General features: G+C 41.3%; 1 protein-coding gene across 5 annotated transcripts in view; it reads right to left on the reverse strand.

The window, feature by feature from the left end:
* Positions 1-19,765, reverse strand: part of LOC127583741 (dixin-like) — a 115,005-nt gene extending 95,240 nt beyond the window's left edge. For 2 of the 5 annotated variants that reach the window (XM_052040034.1, XM_052040036.1), the window contains exons 1-2: positions 19,571-19,765; positions 15,774-15,873 (exon numbers count right to left, since the gene is read on the reverse strand). In XM_052040034.1, coding sequence (XP_051895994.1) covers positions 15,774-15,797 — 24 coding nt within the window. In that variant the 5' untranslated portion in view covers positions 15,798-15,873; positions 19,571-19,765. Of the gene's footprint in view, positions 1-745; positions 878-11,683; positions 11,853-15,773; positions 15,874-18,965; positions 19,106-19,570 lie in introns of those variants that run through there. The other 3 variants (XM_052040035.1, XM_052040037.1, XM_052040033.1) reach the window with 3 other exon arrangements.
* Between the last annotated feature and the right edge of the window lie 121 nt (positions 19,766-19,886).

Genomic DNA, 19,886 nt, shown 5'->3' on the forward strand with positions numbered 1-19,886 from the left:
CTACCACTACAATAAAATTTCTATCTTTTGTTGAGTGGCTTGTGCGATAATGATGGTTATACCAACAACCAGCACTAAACATATTTTCTGTTTCTCGAACAGTCATAAACTATGGACTTCAAAATAATACAAAAATTCTTAGCTCTATTTAAGCAATTCTCTTAATTGGTCCAAAAATACTATAAAATGACTTGTGTTCATAGCACCATGACAATGTAGCATTCAAAAAAACTTTAATTTCAAACTTAAAAGATATTGTTGTATAATTTCTTGACTGATTACCCTCCCCTCCCCCACCTTCCAACACTCCAAACATGGACAAGACTTCAAACCTTTCTTAGAAGGTGAATAATTGCTTTGAGCAAATTAGTTTTTATTACTACAACAAACTGATAACATAGTGGTTAAATTAATACAAAATCCAGTATTAATGAAACAAGAAACAAACGGAACTTATGATAAAACTTGCGATCAGTAAAACACTCATTCACACAACAGTAAGTTTAAGACTAAATTTCAGCACGTTGAAGCAATATGGCCCAGTTAATTAAATCCATATGTTAACAATGTAAAGAATTAGAACCGAGAAACCCTTCTCATTGAGACAACAAGAACATTTTCACCCCCTATAACAAACAACTGAACAGAGAATCTTTGTGTGCTTTCTGCAAAAGCAGCTGTTACTATATTAACCGTTTGCTTGGGGCTAACACATGTCCCAGTCATTACTTTCAGTATTATTTACCTCTGTGAATCCCTCCTGTAGAACATCCAGCAAATTTCCTTTGGCTAAGCAAGCAATCATTTTATTCAGTTCCAGTAACAAGCAGAAGGTCCTCTTAAAAAAATAGACTCCAACAAAAGATATCTTGCCTTCAAAAAAAAACTCTAGTAGCAGACCACAAAAAGGCAGCTTCTTCTTATCCCATATGGTCAGTCCGTTACCTTCATTTTAACAGGATGAGAGTATCAGACTACAGTGTGTAAGAGAGGGAACATAACTGAGCATGCTCAACGGGCAACCAGTCACATTGAGGAGGATTAGGTATGACAGAGTTGTCATGCCGACAGTTTCACCACAGGATGAGAGGGTGGGCACTGTCCAAAAAAGCAACCTCAAACATAGATGGAAGGTTTCAAACATTATAAGTAAAATCAACTAAGTGAACCTAGGAAAGCTAACAAATTTTGACTGTTATTCCTGCATTTCAACCACAAAAAAAGAACAAAGTAATTAATCATATGAAAGACAAACATTGGTGTCTTTGGAGGAGGATGAGAGGTGACTTGATAGAAGTGTACAAGATGATAAGAGACGTAGATCGAGTCGACAGTCAGAGACTTTTTCCCGGGGCAAAAATGGCTAACACGAGGGGGCATAATTTTAAGATGATTGGAGGAAGGTATAACAGGAATGTCAGAGGAAAGTTTTTTTTTGTTTTACACAGAGAGGTGGGAGCGTGAACACACTGCTGGCAGAGGTTGTGGGGGCAGATACATTAGGGACATTTAAGAGACTCTTAGATAGACACATGAATGATAAATGGAGAAATGGAGAACTATGTGGGAGGGAAGGGTTAGATACATATTAGAGCAGGATAAAATGTTGGCACAACATCGTGCACCAAAGGGCCTGTACTGTGCTGTAATGTTCTAAAAACATGAGAGTACAGAAAAACATATTCTAGATGCTCAAAGATCAGATGCAAAACCATCTAGCAGTCTTTATTTCATAGTTAGAATCACTGAGATATATATAGCAAGTACAGTGCAGCAATGCTTTATGAGACCTTTGCCTACACTGGCCTCCCAAATATCCCAAGGCTATGGATAAAGTGATCGCTCTGCAGCAACACAGTTTTTACAGAGCTCATGATGAGTTTCTGAAAAATATTAGTAATACAGAAGAGTTTTTTCTGCAAGAGAACTGTAAAATTGAAGTAATGGGAAATATGCATTTTACCCCACTGTCAACAATGAACATACAGTAACCAATTTACTTTGTTCCACTGCAGTCTTGCCTGGTTCATTTGATTCATTACAGAGACTCAACAGGTTATTTAATATACCTTCTGCATCTTGGTAGTTGTGCGTTGTGACAATAACAGATTAATCATGGCAATTAATCTCTGTTAATTAATTTAAAATAGGCCTAAGTGGTCAAGTAACTTCAGGAAAAGTGGATCCTGAGTAATCTATTCCTTCTGGGCTTCCTATACTTCCCACCAGAACCAGCACCCAATAAACAATAGCATTGAGTAGATCCAGGAACTTACAGCAATGTTATTGGAAACACAAGGGACTGCAGAAGAGGCAGAGAAGAGGCCTCTGTACCTCCCTCTGCAACTGAATCCTCAACTTCCCAATCGGAAGACCACAGTCAGTGCGGATCAGTAGTAACATCTCCTCCTCACTGACAATCAACACCTCATGGATGCGTGCTTAGCCCACTGCTCTATTTTCTCTACACTCATGACTGTGTGGCTAGGCACAGCTCAAGCGCCATCAATAAATTTGCCAATGACACCACTGTTGTTGGCAGAACCTCAGATGACAATGAAGAGGTGTATAGGAGTGAGATAGATCAGCTGGTTGAGTGGTGTCGCAAAAACAACCTCACACAACATCATCAAGGCCAAGGAATTGATTGTGGACTTCAGGAAAGGGAAGTCAGGAGAACACACACCAGTCCCCTTTGAGGGGTCAGCAGTTGGGGAGTGAGCAGCTTGAAGTTTCTGGGCATCAACATCTCAGAGGATCTATCTGGGCCCAACACATTGATGCAATCAGAAAGAAGGCATGCCAGCAGCTCTACTTTGTTAGGAATTTGAGGAGATTTGATATGTCACGAAAGACTCTTGCAAATTTCGACAGATGTTCAGTGGAAAGCATTCTGACTGGTTGTATCACCGCCTGGTATAGAGGCTCCAATGTGCAGGATCGAAAGAGGCTGCAGAGGGTCGTAGACTCAGCAGCTCCATCATGAAAACACCCTCCCCAGCATCCATCAATAAGGACCCTCAGCACTCGGGACATGCCCTCTTCACGTTACTATCATCGGGGAGGAGGGAGGAGGTACAGGAGCCTGAAAACCCACACTCAACATTTCAGGAACAGCTTCTTCACCTCTGCCGTCAGATTTCTGAACAGTCCATGAGCACTACCTCGTTATTCCTCTTTTGCACTATTTATTTATTTTTATAACTTATAGTAATTTTTATGTCTTTATGTCTTGCACTGTACTGCTGCCACAAAACAGCAATTTAAATGACGCATGTCAGTGATAATAAACCTGATTTTGATTCTGAGATGCTGGAACCTGGAGCAACAAACAACCAGCTGGAGGAACTCAGTGGGTCAAGCAGCATTTGCAGGAGGAAAGGGATTGTCGACATGTCAGGCCAAAACCCTGCATCAGGATGGGATGCAAATAGTGTTAGCAGTCTGGAGTGGTGGATATGCTCAATTTACACTTTGTTAATCGTTACAAATGTTTACACTGGAGGGAACAATTGCATTGGTCAATGTGTGAAAATTGCATCATCAAGTCATACATTGTCGGCCTAATCTCTTGATTTAGATGTTACTTACCTCAGAAACTCCCAAGAAAACCACTACTGACAATGGTCTGCAAATGCTTCTGACTCATTTATCTTCACTGTATTGTTTGATAATCTTTAAAATACTTGTGCCAAGAAAATGTAATTACTGTAGGTAGTTTGTTATAACATGATAGTTGTACTCCTAAGAAACCTCAGGTTACAGAAAATCACATTATATTAACAATTGTGTCAATGGAAAAAGGGGGGTTGGGGGCTGGGGAGTTTAAGACAGAATAACAAAGTTATTTTCCCTGTAGGATTTTCAAAAATAAATATGTTTTTTTTGTTACTGCCAGCTAAAGATACTAAAGGCTATATGTTACATCATGTAATAAAGTATCCTTGCACAAGTATCAATAGAACCAATTGTCCTGTCAATTTCCACTGCACGCGACCCCCCACACCCACCCACAGTGAAACTAGCAGCCTGTGTCCTTGAGACAAATGTGTCTGATTATTGTGAGGAGTTACATGGAAACATTCCCCTCACCCCACACCCCCAAGACTGTCATTAATTACATATTGTGCAGGCAGTTGTACTTGATTGTGGTAGACCTCTATGTTTGTGATTATAGAAACTATAGAAAACTACAGCACAGAAAAACAGGCCATTTGGCCCTTCCTAGTCTGTGCCAAAACATTATTCTGCTAGTCCCATTTACCTGCCCCTAGCCCATACCCCTCCAGACCTCTCTCTGTCCATGTATCTATCCAATTTACTCTTAAAAGTTAGGAGCGAGCCCGCATTTACCACATCAGATGGCAGCCCATTCCACACTCCCACCACTCTTTGAGTGAAGAAGTTCCCTCTAATGTTCCCCCAAACCTTTCCCCTTTCACCCTAAAGCGATGTCCTCTCGTACTTATCTCTCCTAATCTAGGTGGAAAGAGCCTACTTGCATTAACCCTGTCTATGCCCCTCATCATTTGTAAACATCTATCATATCTCCCCTCATTCTTCTCCGCTCCAAGGAATAAAGGTCCTAACATGGTCAATCTTTCTCTGTAACTCAACTCCTGAAGACCCGGCAACATCCTTGTAAATCTCCTCTGCACTCTTTCAATCTTACTGACATCCTTCCTGTAGTTCGGCGACCAGAACTGCACACAATATTCTAAATTTGGTCTCACCAATGACTTGTACAACCTCACCAAACATTCCAACTCCTATACTCATACTTTGATTTATAAATGCCAGGATGCCAAAAGCCTTTTTTATAACCCTGTCCACCTGTGACTCTACTTTCAGGGAATTATGTATTTGAACTCCCAGATCCCTTTGTTCCTCCACACTCCTCAGTGCCCTACCATTTACTGTGTATGTCCTCCCTTGATTTGTCCTTCCAAAATGCAAGATGAATCTGCACAGAACCTTGGCCCATAATTTAAAGTACAATTTGTGACCATGTTACTAATTTAGCCCATAAATGTAAACTCCATTTCAATTTTCCAAACAAATCAAAGCACTTATTTTGCTCATTCTACTGAGATATCTAAGTTGTTTCACACTGCAGTTTTTTTCTCAGATAAAACCATATTCAGAATTTAAAATGAAAAATTCATTCTACTGGAGTTTCATCCACAACAGCTATTCTTATACATAGCTGTCAGGACCTCTTATTTCACAGAGGAAATATCTGAAGGTTTACAGGGGAAAGCATCTTTACCCAAGAAGCTGAGTTTATCATTGCACTATTCTCAGGTAAGTGAAACCTCTCTTTGGACTTGGAAATCATCCGTGGTTTCTGTTTACTTCTAGTGTCACAACTAGTCTAAATGCTGCTGCCCCTGAGTTCAGGAGAACCAGGAAGAGGGCAGAAGAGGTTAATGTTGAATCTGGCTGAAATCAAACAAATGCTTCCTTGCGAGTTTTCACAAAGGTTAACAGACTGCTTGCTTCAAGGTTTTATATGTTCCTGCCATGGCAGCAACTTTGGGCACAATACATGTTGATGGAGCTCTGGTTGTTTGCAAGGAAACTGCAATGTGTCATTTAATAAAAGGAAAACCAACAATATCACATTTATGTTGTAACTGGGAGCCAATCCCTGATAGACAAGGAAGCAATTTTGCTTCTGCTAACTCTTCTAAAATCATGCAACTTCATTGAAAGTCAGTGAGACCCAAACAAAGATGCTCAAATATAGTGGACATTGGCCACAATGCCCGACCTTAAAAATTAAAAACTCATTACTCTACAGTTGTGATACTCTGTACTGTCATTGTTTTTACCTGTACTACCTTAATATAACTTCACTGTGTAATGAATCGATTGTACAATCGGTATGCAAGACAAGTTTTTCACTGTACCTCGGTACAAGTGACAATAATAAACCAATACCAATACCCAGAAAATGTTTATGCATCCTTAACATCACTGGCTTCATAATTGCTACTTGCATAGAAAATTTAAAATTAAGCTTGCAAAATGTAGAATTGATCTAATTTACAGAGAAATTGTAGCTTTCCAAGTGGCTCCTGACATAAAAGATGTCTGTAAACTACCAGTGCCCCTTTGTTATTGCAGATTCGTTTTATGAAGCCCCAGTTGATGTGAGCATGGACACAGAAGTTTTGTGCAAAATCTTCCTTCATTGACATCAAAATGAGGGCAGTGATTATAATAGTATTCTTTATTAATGTATCATTAAAAACAACAGAGAAGTTCTACACAAATGACCTGTTCTCAAATGCACTTCTGATCATCAGTTTAAAAGCATAAAAAGGAATTACTAAGAGGCACCAGCAAATCTTTGCTCAGAATTAAATTCCATTTAATCCAAACAATTTCCTTCAGCATTCTGAATGTATCTGTTGGAATTAAAGCTGCATTTGAAGGTCTGTATGGGAACACCAGCTCTGACAGCTCTCTCATCAAAAGAAATAAAAACAATTCCATTATCACAAAACGGACCAGCAGAAACTTGACAATTACTGTACAGTATAGAAAGTCCCGCATGAAGATGAATCACAGTAAATCACAGGACTTCACCTGCATATGTCTATACACAATAGCAGCAACAATGCCTACATTAAAACAAACAAGCAAGGAACATTGCGATCATTCCTACTTTTATATTTCATCTTTTCTATCAAATGAACTCACCAACAGGGACCTATTAGAATCACACTTTGTTTAAATTTTTTTTTGTTTAATATTGTACTAAGTTACACCAAGGCAGATCGAAGTTTTGTTCAGGTCCTGTGCTAGATCTCTACTCATGACTTAAGATAAACAGCAGTAACCTACCTTGGCTGCCAAAACCACAATATCAGTTCAGTGGAATTCTCCCACTTATACTGGTTGCTTTCATATGAAAGCTCCATGCTGCCTTGTTACTTCAATCTGTCAATATTCCATTAGTGCTAGCATCAAAAAGGCATCATCCTGAAAAATGGTACAGATGCTATTAACTCAGCACCATTACCAGGTCCGACATGCACCACCTTTCAATCAGTTTCCGGGTACTGAGTTGAATTTATCCAACGCTGAGCATGAAAAATATTGCTTCAACTTTCATTTCTTCATTACCACTTTCACCAATATATAAAAGTTATTTGTGCACATTTCAGCAGAAGGTGCCCTGTCAATATGTCCAATACTTGAACACACTGGCTGCAGTAAGTCAAAGGGTGTAGCTTATTTAGGAAGTGAAACAAAACCTACTGCACTGAGCTATATTCAAATGTAAGGGAAATGATGTGGTGATGGAAAGCTGTAATATTATCAGCCCAACTGCTCCACAATGCAATATGGAAGACACAGAGTCACAGAAGTGTACAGCACAGAAACAGGCCCTTCGGCCCACTGCTTTTCTATCGACCACCATGCCTATCTATTCTAATCCCACCTGCCTGAATTATTCCCATATCTCTCTGTGCCCTGCTCATTCAAGTACATGTCAAGATGTCTCTTAAATGTTGTTACTGTTCCTGCCTCCACCTTTTCCTCTGGCAGCTCATTCCAGATACCAACAGAGATCCATATTTCAAAAAAGTTAACTTCATTTAATTCTTAGTTGAAATAAACGTAAAATAGAATAAGGGGTCACTGTTTAAAAACAAAGGGTCACCCATTTAAGGCAAATTGAGGTGATTTTTCTTCTCTCAGGGGATTAAAATCTTTGGAACTCTCCTTCATAGGGCAGTTGAAGCAGAGTCTTTTAAAATTTTTAAGGCAGAAGTAGAAAGATATTTGATAGGAAGTCATATTGCAGCTATATAAAATTTTGGTTAGGCTGCACTTGGAGTATTTGTGCAATTCTGGTCACCCCATTTCAGGAAGGGCGTGAAGCCTTTGGGAAGGATACAGAAGAGGTTTACCAGGACGCTGTCTGGATTAGAGGGTATGAGCTACAAGGAGAGGTTGGACAAACTTGGGTTGTTTTCTCTGGAGCATCAGAGGCTGAGGGGAGACCTGATAGAAGATTATAACATTATGAGAGGCATAGATAGGGTAGACAGTCAGAATCTTTCTCCTAGGGTAGAAATGTCAAATACTAGAGGACATGCATTCAAGGTAAGAGAGGTAATGTTTAAAGGGGATGTATGGGGCAAGTTTTCTTTTTACACAAAGAATGGTGGGTGCCTGGAACGAGCTGCCAGGAAAGCAGATATGATAGTGGCACACAAGAGGTTTTTAGATGCACACATGAATATGCAGGGAATGAAGGGATATCGATCACATACAGACAAAAGAGATTTAGTTTAATTCAGCATTGTGTTCAGCACAGACATTGTGGGCTGAATGCCCTGTTCCTGTGCTGTTCTATGATAAGCAAGGGGTTGAAAGCCACTGTGAATGCAGAAGAGGTTACAATCAGATCTGCCATGAGCTTACAAAATGGGGAAACAGGTTTGAAGGACAGAGTGACCTGCTCCTGAGATGTATGCAGGTGATACTTTAGGGGTGTTCAAAATTATGAAGAATTTGGACAGAGCTTGAAAAAAAAGGAACATTCCCAGTAGTGAAAGGGTCAAGAACCAGAGGTCAAAGATTTAAAATGATTGTTAAAAGAGCTAGGAATGACATAAGGAAAAAACTTTTTCCACAGTCATGATCTAGAATTCACTCCCTGAAAGTAAAGGGGAAGCAGATTAACTTGTCACTTTTGACAGGGAAAGTATAGACATGAGGAAAGATTGCAAACCATACACTATTTAGTGGGCTGCAGCGATTCATTGTTTCTATGGAATTTAACACCATCTTTTGAGGAAACTAAAGGAATTGGTTTGAGTTTTATGTTGTAATTTGTTAAACATGTCAATAAAACCAATTATTTTGAAAGCTTTTCAGCTTCAGTTGAGTCCTACTTCTTGCTCCATAAAGGGCAAAGAATAAAACAGTTTAAAAACTCTCAGGTTATATCTGTAATTGAGGTTCAAAAATGGCACATAATTAAAATTTCAAATAGTTTTGAAATATGTTGTAAAGGCAGTTTTTATTTCAAATTAAACGCTAGATGAGACAAGGAAATTAAGCAGCTCATTGCTAGAGTTGAAGAAGTCTGGTCATAGGTGCAGCTGTTTATATCAGTATTTTCTTTAGGCAGAGGATTCTTTAGCAGATTTAATCGAGGTGTATAAAATTAGTAGAGACCTAGATTGGAGTGAATGGTTAGGACATATTTTCTTTAGAAGAAAGGTCAATGCCTAGAGAACCTAGAAAAATGAGAGAATTTGAGGTCATTTTCTTTCATTCAAAGAGTGAAGAAGGTCTGGAACTTTGCCCACAAGGGTCTTGAAAGCATCAAATCATCGTACATTTTAAAAGTGCCTGAATGAGCATTTTGATGTGCCATAATCAGCAAGGCTGTGGATCAAGAGCCAGGAAGTGACATTAGTTTGAACAGTTCTTTTTTCACTCAACATGGACACAAGAGCCCAAATGCCTCCCTTTGTGCCATAGATCATTTAATCTATGATTCACTGTATTTGCTCAAATGTTGCATTTTGAGTTGCAGCAAACAAAAAAAAACCTTTTTTCTTTCCACTAAATTTTTAACATCGGCTTAAGCACCACATAAATAGCATTTTATAGTGAAGTAGTTCTAATGACTATTCCTGCTTCAGACGACAATATGCAACCAATGAACAAATAACATCTGTTTTTTTTTAATTCAATTTCTTGCCTTTCTTTAAAAAATAATTTGTCCCAAATTATAACATGAAACATTTAGCAAAAACAAGAACTTTTGAAATATAGTTACTGTTGTAGAGTTGTCAAAGGTGGAGGCCAACCTGCTCTCAGCAAAGTTTCAAGACAACTGAGGGATTAAATGATCAGGTAACCTATCTTATTCACAAAATCTGATGGATAAATGTTAGCCAGAAAACTCATTTTTTCTTCTTTTAAGTAATGTTCCCCTGTATTGATTCTGAGGCTTTAATTGTACAGATGATGGTTGATTAGGTTATCTTCTTCAAGAAAATTTCTGTCTCAGTCTGAACCAATCCAGACAATGTAACTGAGATGGTAAAGGTCACAGGTGAGAAAACATTCCAACAGGTCACATTGACAACTTCCATAATCAATCACTGCACATGAAAATATGCGCAGTTCAATTAGGGAACTCATGTGTTGTTGTCCCTTTTTCTGATTTTGCCTGTCAAGACCCAGCCTGGAGACCGAATGGCAAATGTAAACCCTGTCCTCAGTTGTTACTACTATTAACTAGTTACCACGTGACGTATTTATACAGCCTAGCAATGGCGTAGTTTCTCATCTCTCCTCTGCACTTCCCCTTGTAATATGATTTAAAACATAGAATTTTTAGAATAAATCCTTCACTCTGTAGCTGGACACATTTGAAGTTCAGTGCAAAGGTCAGTGAGCCATCCAAAAAACGGATGTCTTAGGGAGATAACTTCATAAAATACTACCCAATCTTTAGTTGTGTAAAAACAAAGAATAATTAATCCAAGTGATAAAATTAGAATAAACTATCAAGGAGTTAAGACCTAGGTGAATTGTTTGAATGCAACTCTCTAACTTGATCTTTTGTACCCATGCAGTGCTCTTTCATGTCCCTGAAATGACAAAGTGTTCCAACAAAACACATACAATTCCTGTTAAGGTGTAAAATATTACCCTATTACAGACAGCAAAACCACACATCTTAATACATTTATAATCCCAAATCAATTCTCACTCAAACTCTTCCACAATAATGAAAACCAATTAAATATCTTTTATATAAAAAAATCATTCTTCTTTGGAACTATTCTATTTAAGATAGTTAAATCCCTTTACAAAAATGTAAGATGTAGTTAAAAAATGCAGAGTAAATGCATCAGAAGGAAATATTAAACAGTATTATACATATTTTAACAAACTTCATAAAACATCCAAGTGAATCTACAGTAGTTCAGCAAGCAGCACTCTTAAAAAACCACCATTAACCCATTTCCTCCTTACTGTAGGAACTCCACTAATATAGAATCAGTTCTTTAATGAAACAAAGAACTTTGGATATTTACTATTAAAATATAAAGATAGCATAACTGCTGGAAATGCAAATGATAAACAAGTAATTTTAAAACGTACAACAGTTCACTCAGCATTCTTAAAAGTAATGAAATGTAAACAATGTAATTTGATTCTACATGCAGCTTCTGCATATTCTTCATAACTTCTGCAGCTTTCACTGACCACATGAATTGTAACATAAAGCAAGCACAGTAGATCCTATCACCCACAAATACAGCTGAGTGGTTGTCAGCATCTCTCTGGAGACAATACACAACTATTCCCTAATTCGTATCTACTCTTTCTCAAGAGGGAACTACTTTGGCATAAACCTCACAGATTACCCAAAATTGGTGCTGACGAAGAATCCAGAATGCTGGTACATTTTAGTTAACTAACCTGACCATTTGATAACCAAGACCTGTCCATCAATTTCAAATCAAAAATCTTTAAGCAGATAGCCGGGCATTGGTTCTTTCAGCAACTAATAATTTCAAATTCAAATTCTGGGTCTCATACTGCCAGATTAAATTTTTTACACCACATACAGAGAGGGGAAGGAGAAGAGGAAATGGAAGGCAGTTAATTATGCAATAATTTCAAAATACGTTACCAAGTATTGACAGTAAAGAGAGGAGGCAAATTTCTTCCTTTTCTTTCCTCTGGAGAATGTTTTCAGTAGAGTCTAAATGAATATCTTTTTTCCCAGCATTTTAGAAACCAGTACGAAAGATGCTGATAAGCTGTTAATTACAAGTAGTAAACCGTTTCCTTCCCCATGAGGGCTAGACATGTTACTCTATTTGCATGATCATCTCTTTTCCGGTTGACACATTCTTTAATGCATTGAACTGTTAACTACCTCAACCACAAAACAGCAGCCTTCACAACCTGCTACTATGGAAACGGATGGCTGCCTACTTTCTGACTTCCGGACTGAATTCAATGCTGGTGAGATTGCAATTGTGTAAATATAGCAAAATCAATATTATCCTTGATCACTAATAGGATATTTAAAAAACAATTAATAAAATCATATTTAATCAAATGTTAATGTCTTACAATGGCTAAAACAATAGTAAAATCTGCAAAATCTGCTAAAACACACAGCACCATGTTTACGTTGCCTCTGCTCAGTTGCTGTGCATGAACTATGAGGATACACTGACACTTCAGATGATTGACATTCTTCTAAATAGCGCTAACTTTGTTCCCATTATTCCAGACGCCAGTGTGAAATCAATTCTGAAGTATTATAAATACCAAAATTTTTACTCAGTCATCCTGATAATCCATCAGTATCAAAGGCCCCCAACCATGTCCCATACTATACCCTCTCAACTTCCCCCCTCTCAGAATCACAGCTGGGTTTCCTTTGCCTTCATCTTCCAATCTCAGTGGATCATCCTCTGTCACGTCTCCAGGGTGATCCTACCATCGTGCACCTTCCCCTTGTGTCTGTGTCCAACATTCCCAAGAACATTCCCCAAACTCTTTTCAACAATCCTCCCCTTCCTACTGCACCTGCTCTTTTACCTCCTCCTTTCCCATTGCCCTATTTGCCCAAGAATTTTTTGCATGTAAAACAGTGACTTGCTAGTACTTCTTTAATTTAGTATTCCACACTTGCTGCTGAAGATAGTTGTTTATGCACTGCATAGACCGCGCAGGGATTGGGTGATTGGTTTAGGGGAAACCTTCGTTCATCCCTGGTAAGCTGTCAATTTAAGTTTCCATCTCTAATTGAAAATCAAAATACTCCAGATGATGTTAATCTAGAACAAGAAAGGTCATCAACCCAAAATGTTAATGACTCTCTCTCTACAGATGCTGTTTGACCTGCTGAGTGTTTCCAATATTTTGTGTTTTTATTTATAATTCCCCATCCTTCTCAGTCAATCCCCTTGTCCTCTTCCTCTGTAAAGTCAAGTAACATCTTTTTGTCAATGAGGCACATTGCAGCCTTTCAACTCTACAGAATTCAACAATTTCTAGTAATGATTCTACTATTCCTTTCCATCCACTTAATTTCCACCATTATCCCATTTGTCATTTAATGTTTTCTACTTCCACCCCATCACACACCATGCCTCTCATCCTTCCTTCCCTCTCCCTGTTCCCCGCATCTGAAAACTTATTGTACCTTATTGTTTTTCCAGTTCTATTCAAAGGTCATCAATCTACAACTTAACCTGCTGAGTTATTCCTGCAATTTGTTTTTTAAACCCCGTTTCTGTTTTTATTCCAGATTTCCAGCATCCATACTTTCTTATTGTAATCTGAATATTACATTTTCAAACAGCTGATTTTCAGTGCTATCAACTCAAGCTGATGCAATCTGCTGCCCAAACACAGAGCCTATTTTCTGCAAGGCAATTCCTTTCTTCCCCGCTTCACCGTATCTCTCCCTTGCAATCAAAATTCAACACATCTATTGCAAATCTTTATTCCTAAGTTTCTGTACAGGATGGTCCAGATTGAAAACTAGACAAGTGCAAAACATTATCTTAATGGTATGGTGTTATTCTGAATGCTGCCCTCTGAAACTCAAGTTGCATTTAGGAGTCAAGTAGCAAAAACTACTGCATGCATACAAAGTTTACATCTGCACTCAAATTCAAATATCATGTTTACAGCCTATTGAACAGTGACATCCCCTGATGTCTGGAGAAAGTCTATTGAATTCAAGGTGAACAAAGGAAGATTTACTTTTACTGCTGCTATTGTCTTTCCACCAAAGATAGGAATCAAAAATGGTTTAACATTATATTCCATGTGCCTCCTGATATAACATCTCATTTGCCATTGACCAGACCATTAGGTTGTACCCTGACTGCTTGCCCATGTAGTTTCCAAGCTATTCCTTAAGATCTAAAACATCTCCAAAAACACCTCCTAACATAATAGCCATGAATTGCTTTTATTGTGTATCAGAACCCAAATCATTAAAAAAAATTAGAAAAGGTAAATGTTGCACCACTTATTGCTGGAACACTGAGCTCAGTAACCCTTCAACCGGCCTTGGCTCTTAATTTCTTCCTGCTTATGGCTCTTCTTATTTGGTCTCAAGTCTTTACCTTGAATTCCATCACCAAACTCAATTATACCCTTTGACATTTAACTGAAATCACCTCACAAAGGACATTCCACATTTTGCATCAGTGTCACATAGGAAATTCTGAGGCTAAAGAAGTAACCTTTGCATATACATACTCTGGTTTGGTCAAATGTAGTTAATTAGTCTTCCTGAAGCAACTCACTAGCAAAGGCTAGCTAATATATCACGTTTAGATAGACAAACCTAAACAAGGCACTGAAATATCGCAGATTACCAGCATGCCAAGACCTTATTCTTAGTATACAAAATTACAAAAAGATAATTGAAAGCACATCGTTTTTGATCAAATTATATGGAATGACACCTTTGAAAGAGACTAATTGTACTTTATGGTATTTTAGACAAGAGCTAGAAATTCATTCACACAACTTCAAAAAAGTCCTGGCTGCAGAAAAAGAATAACAACAGGCTTAACCTGAAGTAGAACATCCATTAGGAAATTCATCTTCTCACTTTGACAGAACTTTCATTCTCCCCTATCATTTCTCTTCCCCCAGCCACCCCTCCCCATGTAAAATTCCCCCAGATGACAACAATTCTAGCTCAACACACAAAATTCAGCTACAGTATGATGTTCAACCTCAGTGGTCTGAAAAATTAAAGCTCTTATTTACCTTTTACTAACCCAGTTTCCCCTAAAGCCATGCTATTCAAAAGGCCAACAGTCAAACTACATTATTTGTCACTGAGAGCTCTGCTTTCCGTGACCTCACGTCCTTAATAGGTCATCTTTCTAGTCTCAGCATCATTCTGAGCTGTTACTACTGATCTCTGCCACAGTTTGCTGCTCACTGCTGTTTTAAGGAGGTTTCCCATTCTCTGTACTCAAACAGAGAAGACTTTATCAATTTCTCTTTTGGCTAACTGAAGCAGGCAGAGTTGGCATGAGCATTTGCCTGCATTGCAGATTTCTCCAAAGTTCAAAGTGCAGGTGTTCATATACTACACTTACAATTTTATAGACCTCCCTGGCAACCATCTGCTAGGACTATCTGGCTGTTGCCCAGAAGTGCCTCTATTGTCCCCTTGAACAAGGAACAGGACTTCTGTGGACACTGTTCTTCAACAGCTCATCCAGGTCTCACTAACCCCATGGAATAATCTTCCATCCCATCTCACATCAATGTAGCATCCATCACTCTTCTTCATGGAAGAGGGCTGCATATATTTCGACATGTCCCTTTAAAAGTTGTCTGCAGAAACCAACCTGCCGGACTACATGCTGACAACTGAGAGAATGAAACACTGAAACTGACAATAAAAGCAGAAAGTATTGTAAACACTCAACACTCAATGGCTCAGTATAGAAGTAGAGTCTAGGTGTTTGAAGTAATAACAAAGCAGAAGCCAGAAAAAGCAGGATATATAAATACTGTAACGCATTAAAGCTTAGCTGAAGTTAGGAAAAGATGATTGATGCATAATAGTGACAATCATGCACACCGTTAGGAAGATGCCATCCCAGAGGTGAAGCAATCTGCTATTTACAGAGACAGGTTGCTACAATGCTGCATATAGTTGATACACTTTCTGTACTGCATATCTGAATTTAAATACTTTGTTATTGATATAGTTTATTACTTACAGAGAACTTTTCAGGTGTGCACATAATTCAGTAATTTGTGGTGCCAAAGGTCAGATCTGCAGAATTCTGATGGAACAGGTTTCCCAAAGTACTTGCAACACTAAATTGAGGTGAAAAATACTTAAGAAACTCAAACTTCATAATTAATGCACTGTACATTTCTAACATTAAAGAATTAAGACCATCTTGTTTTCACTATATAAATTCTGTTTGGTTATTGTTATAGATTACAGTATTATAGTATCATACTTCAAAGCTAGAATGGAAATTGACAATGCAAATACCATTCTCAACCACTTAACTGCTTCAGTCTGCTCATATGGCACCAGGTCCTGGATGCATCACAACTTTCTCCATTTAAACAATGGGAAGATCAAATCTAGTACTTTTGGACCCCATTTTGGATTTGGATAACAAACCCCATTCCCTTCATAATGATTCCATCAACTCCCTGACTAAGATTGAGCATGGCTGTTCATGAAATTGACATCCAATCAGTTCCCAAGCTGAGCTTCAGATCCATCAAAAGTTAATGCTGTCCCTTTATTTAAGAAGGGCAGCAGGGAAAAGCCAGGGAATTATAGGTCCATGAACCTTACATCAATGGTGGGAAAGTTACTGGAGGTGATTCTGAGAGACAAGATTATTTGCATTTGAAAGGTAAAGACTGTTAGGGACAGTCAGCATAGCTTTGTGTGTGAGAAATCATGTTTCACAAATTTGATTGAGTTTTTTTTGAAGAGGTGACCAAGAGGATTGATGAGGGCAGGGAGGTAGTAGTTGTTTACATGGACTTTAGCAAGACCTTTGACAAGGTTCCACATGTTAGACTGGTCCAGAAGATTATAACACATGGGTCCAGGGTGAGCTAGCCAACTGGAAACAAAATTGGCTCGGTGCTAGGAGTCAGAGGGTGGTAGTGGAGGACAGTTTTGTAGATTGGAGGCCTGTGACCGGTGGTGTGTCACAGGGATCAGTGCTGGTCCTCTGTTGTTTGTCATGTATTTTAATGATTTGGTTGAGAATGCAAGTGGTAAGTTTGCAGATGACACCAAAATTGGTGGTATAGTGACAGTGAAAAAGGTTGTCCAAGGTTACAACAGGGTCTAGGTCAACTGGGAAAGTGGGCCAAGGAATGGCAGATGGAATTTAACTCAGACAAGTGCAAAGTGATGCATTTTGGGTAGTTAAACCAGGGCAGGACAGAGTCAGCAAATGACAAGGGCCTGGGGAGTGCTGAAGAACAGAGGCGCCTTGGGGTACAAATACAAAATTCTCTGAAAGTGGCAACGCAGGTAGGCAGGGTGGCGATGAAAGCATGTGATATGCTTGCCTTCATCAACCTGAGGCATGGAGTACAACAGTTGGGACAGAGGAACAAAGGACTGCAGGTGCTGGAATCTAGATGAAAAACACGATGATGCTGCAGGAACTCAGCAGGCCAGGCAGCGTCCATGGAGAAAAGCAGGCTGTCAACATTTTGGGTCAGGACCCCTCTTCAGGACCGAGGATAGGAAAAGCGGAAGCCCAATATACGGGAGTGATAGGTGGGCAAAAGAGGGGAGGCGGGGTGGACACAAGGTGGTGATAGATAGATGTAGGCAAGAGATAGTGATAGGCAGATGTAGGGGAGGAGGGGAGAGCAGATCCACCAGGGGATGGGTCAAAGGTGAGGAGAGAGGAAAAAAGGTAGAAAAAAAGAGGTTGGGAAAGGGAAGAGAAAAAGCCTGGTTTGGGGGAAGTGACAGTGTGGGAGGGGGAGCTGAAGTGACTGGCAACGGGGAGGTGCAGATCGCGGTTACGGACAGAGCGCAGGTGTTCTGCGAAACTATCACCTAGTCTGCGTTTGGTTTCACCAATGTAGAGGTACAGGAGCCTACAGACCCACACTCAATGATTCAGAAACAGCTTCTTCCCCTCCGTCATCAGATTTCTGAACAGTCCATGAACACTACCTCATTAATCCTTTTATTTGCACTATTTGTTTTTGTAATTTATAGTAATTTTATGTCTTGCATTGTACTGCTGCCACAAGACAACATTTCACATCATATCTCAGTGATAATAAACATTGTTTTCCAACATCTGCTTCCTACATGTGTGATTTCTTCACCTACTCCTGACCACTGTGCCCACAGCCATCCAGGCTGTAACTTCTAGAATTCTCCCACTAAATCTCTCTGGTCCCCATCTCTCCATTGTCCTTCACTGACACTGCTTAAAACCTGCTTCTTAGGTCACTCATCCAAATATTTGGTTCGGTGTCAACTTTCATATACACCCGTGCAGTACCTTAAATCGTTTTACTTCAACCATGGCACCATATGAATGCAAATCACAGCCGTTCTATCCGGGCGCAAATCAACATAGAGAATCATATGGAAGCGAAAACTTGACAACTGTCCAGGATTGGAGTGTTAATCGACAGTTACACTGGGCGGCAGGATTAAAAGAAACGCGTTCTTTCCAAAAACAACGTGGATCTACTAAATGGATGACCCACTATTTACTTAACGGCAAGTCTGAGGATAAAAGTGGCCAAAAGTGTCACTTGCTGATTCTACAAGACCCAACTTTGCAATGAAGCGGTCAGCGGTGCAGGACGGTGCGTTGCAACAAAGAAAATAGACGCATTTATAATAAGCAGCTCACCTCAAATGCATTTCAGGACACCCCGAAAGCCCGGCCCCCGGCCCCCCCCACCAGCCCCCAGCCCCCAGCCCCCGGCTCCCCCCGCCCCCTCCCCCCGGCTCCCCGCTCCCCCCACCAGCCCCCGGGACCCCGCTCCCCCCCCGGGACCCGGGACCCCGCTTCCCCCCCCCCCCCGGGACCCCGCTCCCCCCCCCCGGGACCCGGGACCCCGCTTCCCCCCCCCGGGACCCCGCTTCCCCCCCCCCCCGGGACCCCGCTTCCCCCCCCCCGGGACCCGGGACCCCGCTTCCCCCCCCCCGGGACCCGGGACCCCCGCTTCCCCCCCCCCGGGACCCGGGACCCCGCTTCCCCCCCCCGGGACCCGGGACCCCGCTCCCCCCCCCCCGGGACCCGGGACCCGGGACCCGGGACCCCGCTCCCCTCCCCCCCACGGGACCCCGCTCCGCTCCGCTCCCCTCCCCCCCCCACGGGACCCGGGACCCGGGACCCCGCTCCCTCCCCGGGCCTGAGGCCAGCTTTCCCCGACCAGGACCCACTCACCCGGCCGCGGCGGCGGGCGGGCTGGGCGGGCTCGGCGGGCGGGCGGGCCCCCAGGACACAAAGCGGAACGAATCTCCGCCGCGCGCGGGCAGCGCGAGCCGCAGGGCCGGCGTGCCGGTCTCCATGGCGACGGGCGGGGCGCCGGGCTTCCGCGCCCTCGCCGGCGCGCATGCGCAGAGCCCGGCCTCTGAGGCACAGCCTGGACTCGTGTGGCGCCTCTGCCAACAACAACCCTGGTACAGGGCGCCTCTCCCACCAACGATGTGTGTTGGTCTACTCATCGCACAGAAGGCGGTAATTCGGCCCGTTGGGTCTGTACTGGCTCCCAGCACAGCAATTGGTCCCGTTGCCCTCTCCCTGCCCCCCTGTGCTCCCAGGTGCCCATTAACTCCCCTGACAGAGGCTGGTGGAGTTATAGAGCAGGGGAGGGGCCCCTTGGGCCCACCACATCTGTGCTAGTTACCAAGTACCAATCTGTACCAACAGTGCTTGCCTGGTGGTCTACAACCTGGCGATTCAAGCCTGAGACTGAGCCTGGCTGTTTGCAGCCTTCATCAACTAACCCCCCCCCCCCCCCCCCCCATCTCATATCTCATACTCCTTACCTTAAGTCCAAGTCCTCCAGTTATAGACACCACAGCAATGGGACAATTAGAATTAGAGAGAGATACAGCACGGAAACAGGCCCTTTGGTGCAACGAGTCCTTCTGTGTACCTCAACCAGGAACTAGGACGCTCCTTGGACTTCTCCCCTCCAAGGAGAACAAACTCACCCTATCCGATTTCTCCTCCGAGCTGAAACACACCAACCCAGTTAAACGGTGAATGTCCCCTCCATCCTCTCCTGATGCAATCATTTCCTTCCTTTAGTGTGGCAACCAAAACTGCACATATGCTGTGGCCTAAATGATGTTCCAATTA

The sequence above is a fragment of the Pristis pectinata genome, chromosome 27 (assembly GCF_009764475.1).
Source record: "Pristis pectinata isolate sPriPec2 chromosome 27, sPriPec2.1.pri, whole genome shotgun sequence".
Lineage (NCBI taxonomy): Eukaryota > Metazoa > Chordata > Chondrichthyes > Rhinopristiformes > Pristidae > Pristis > Pristis pectinata.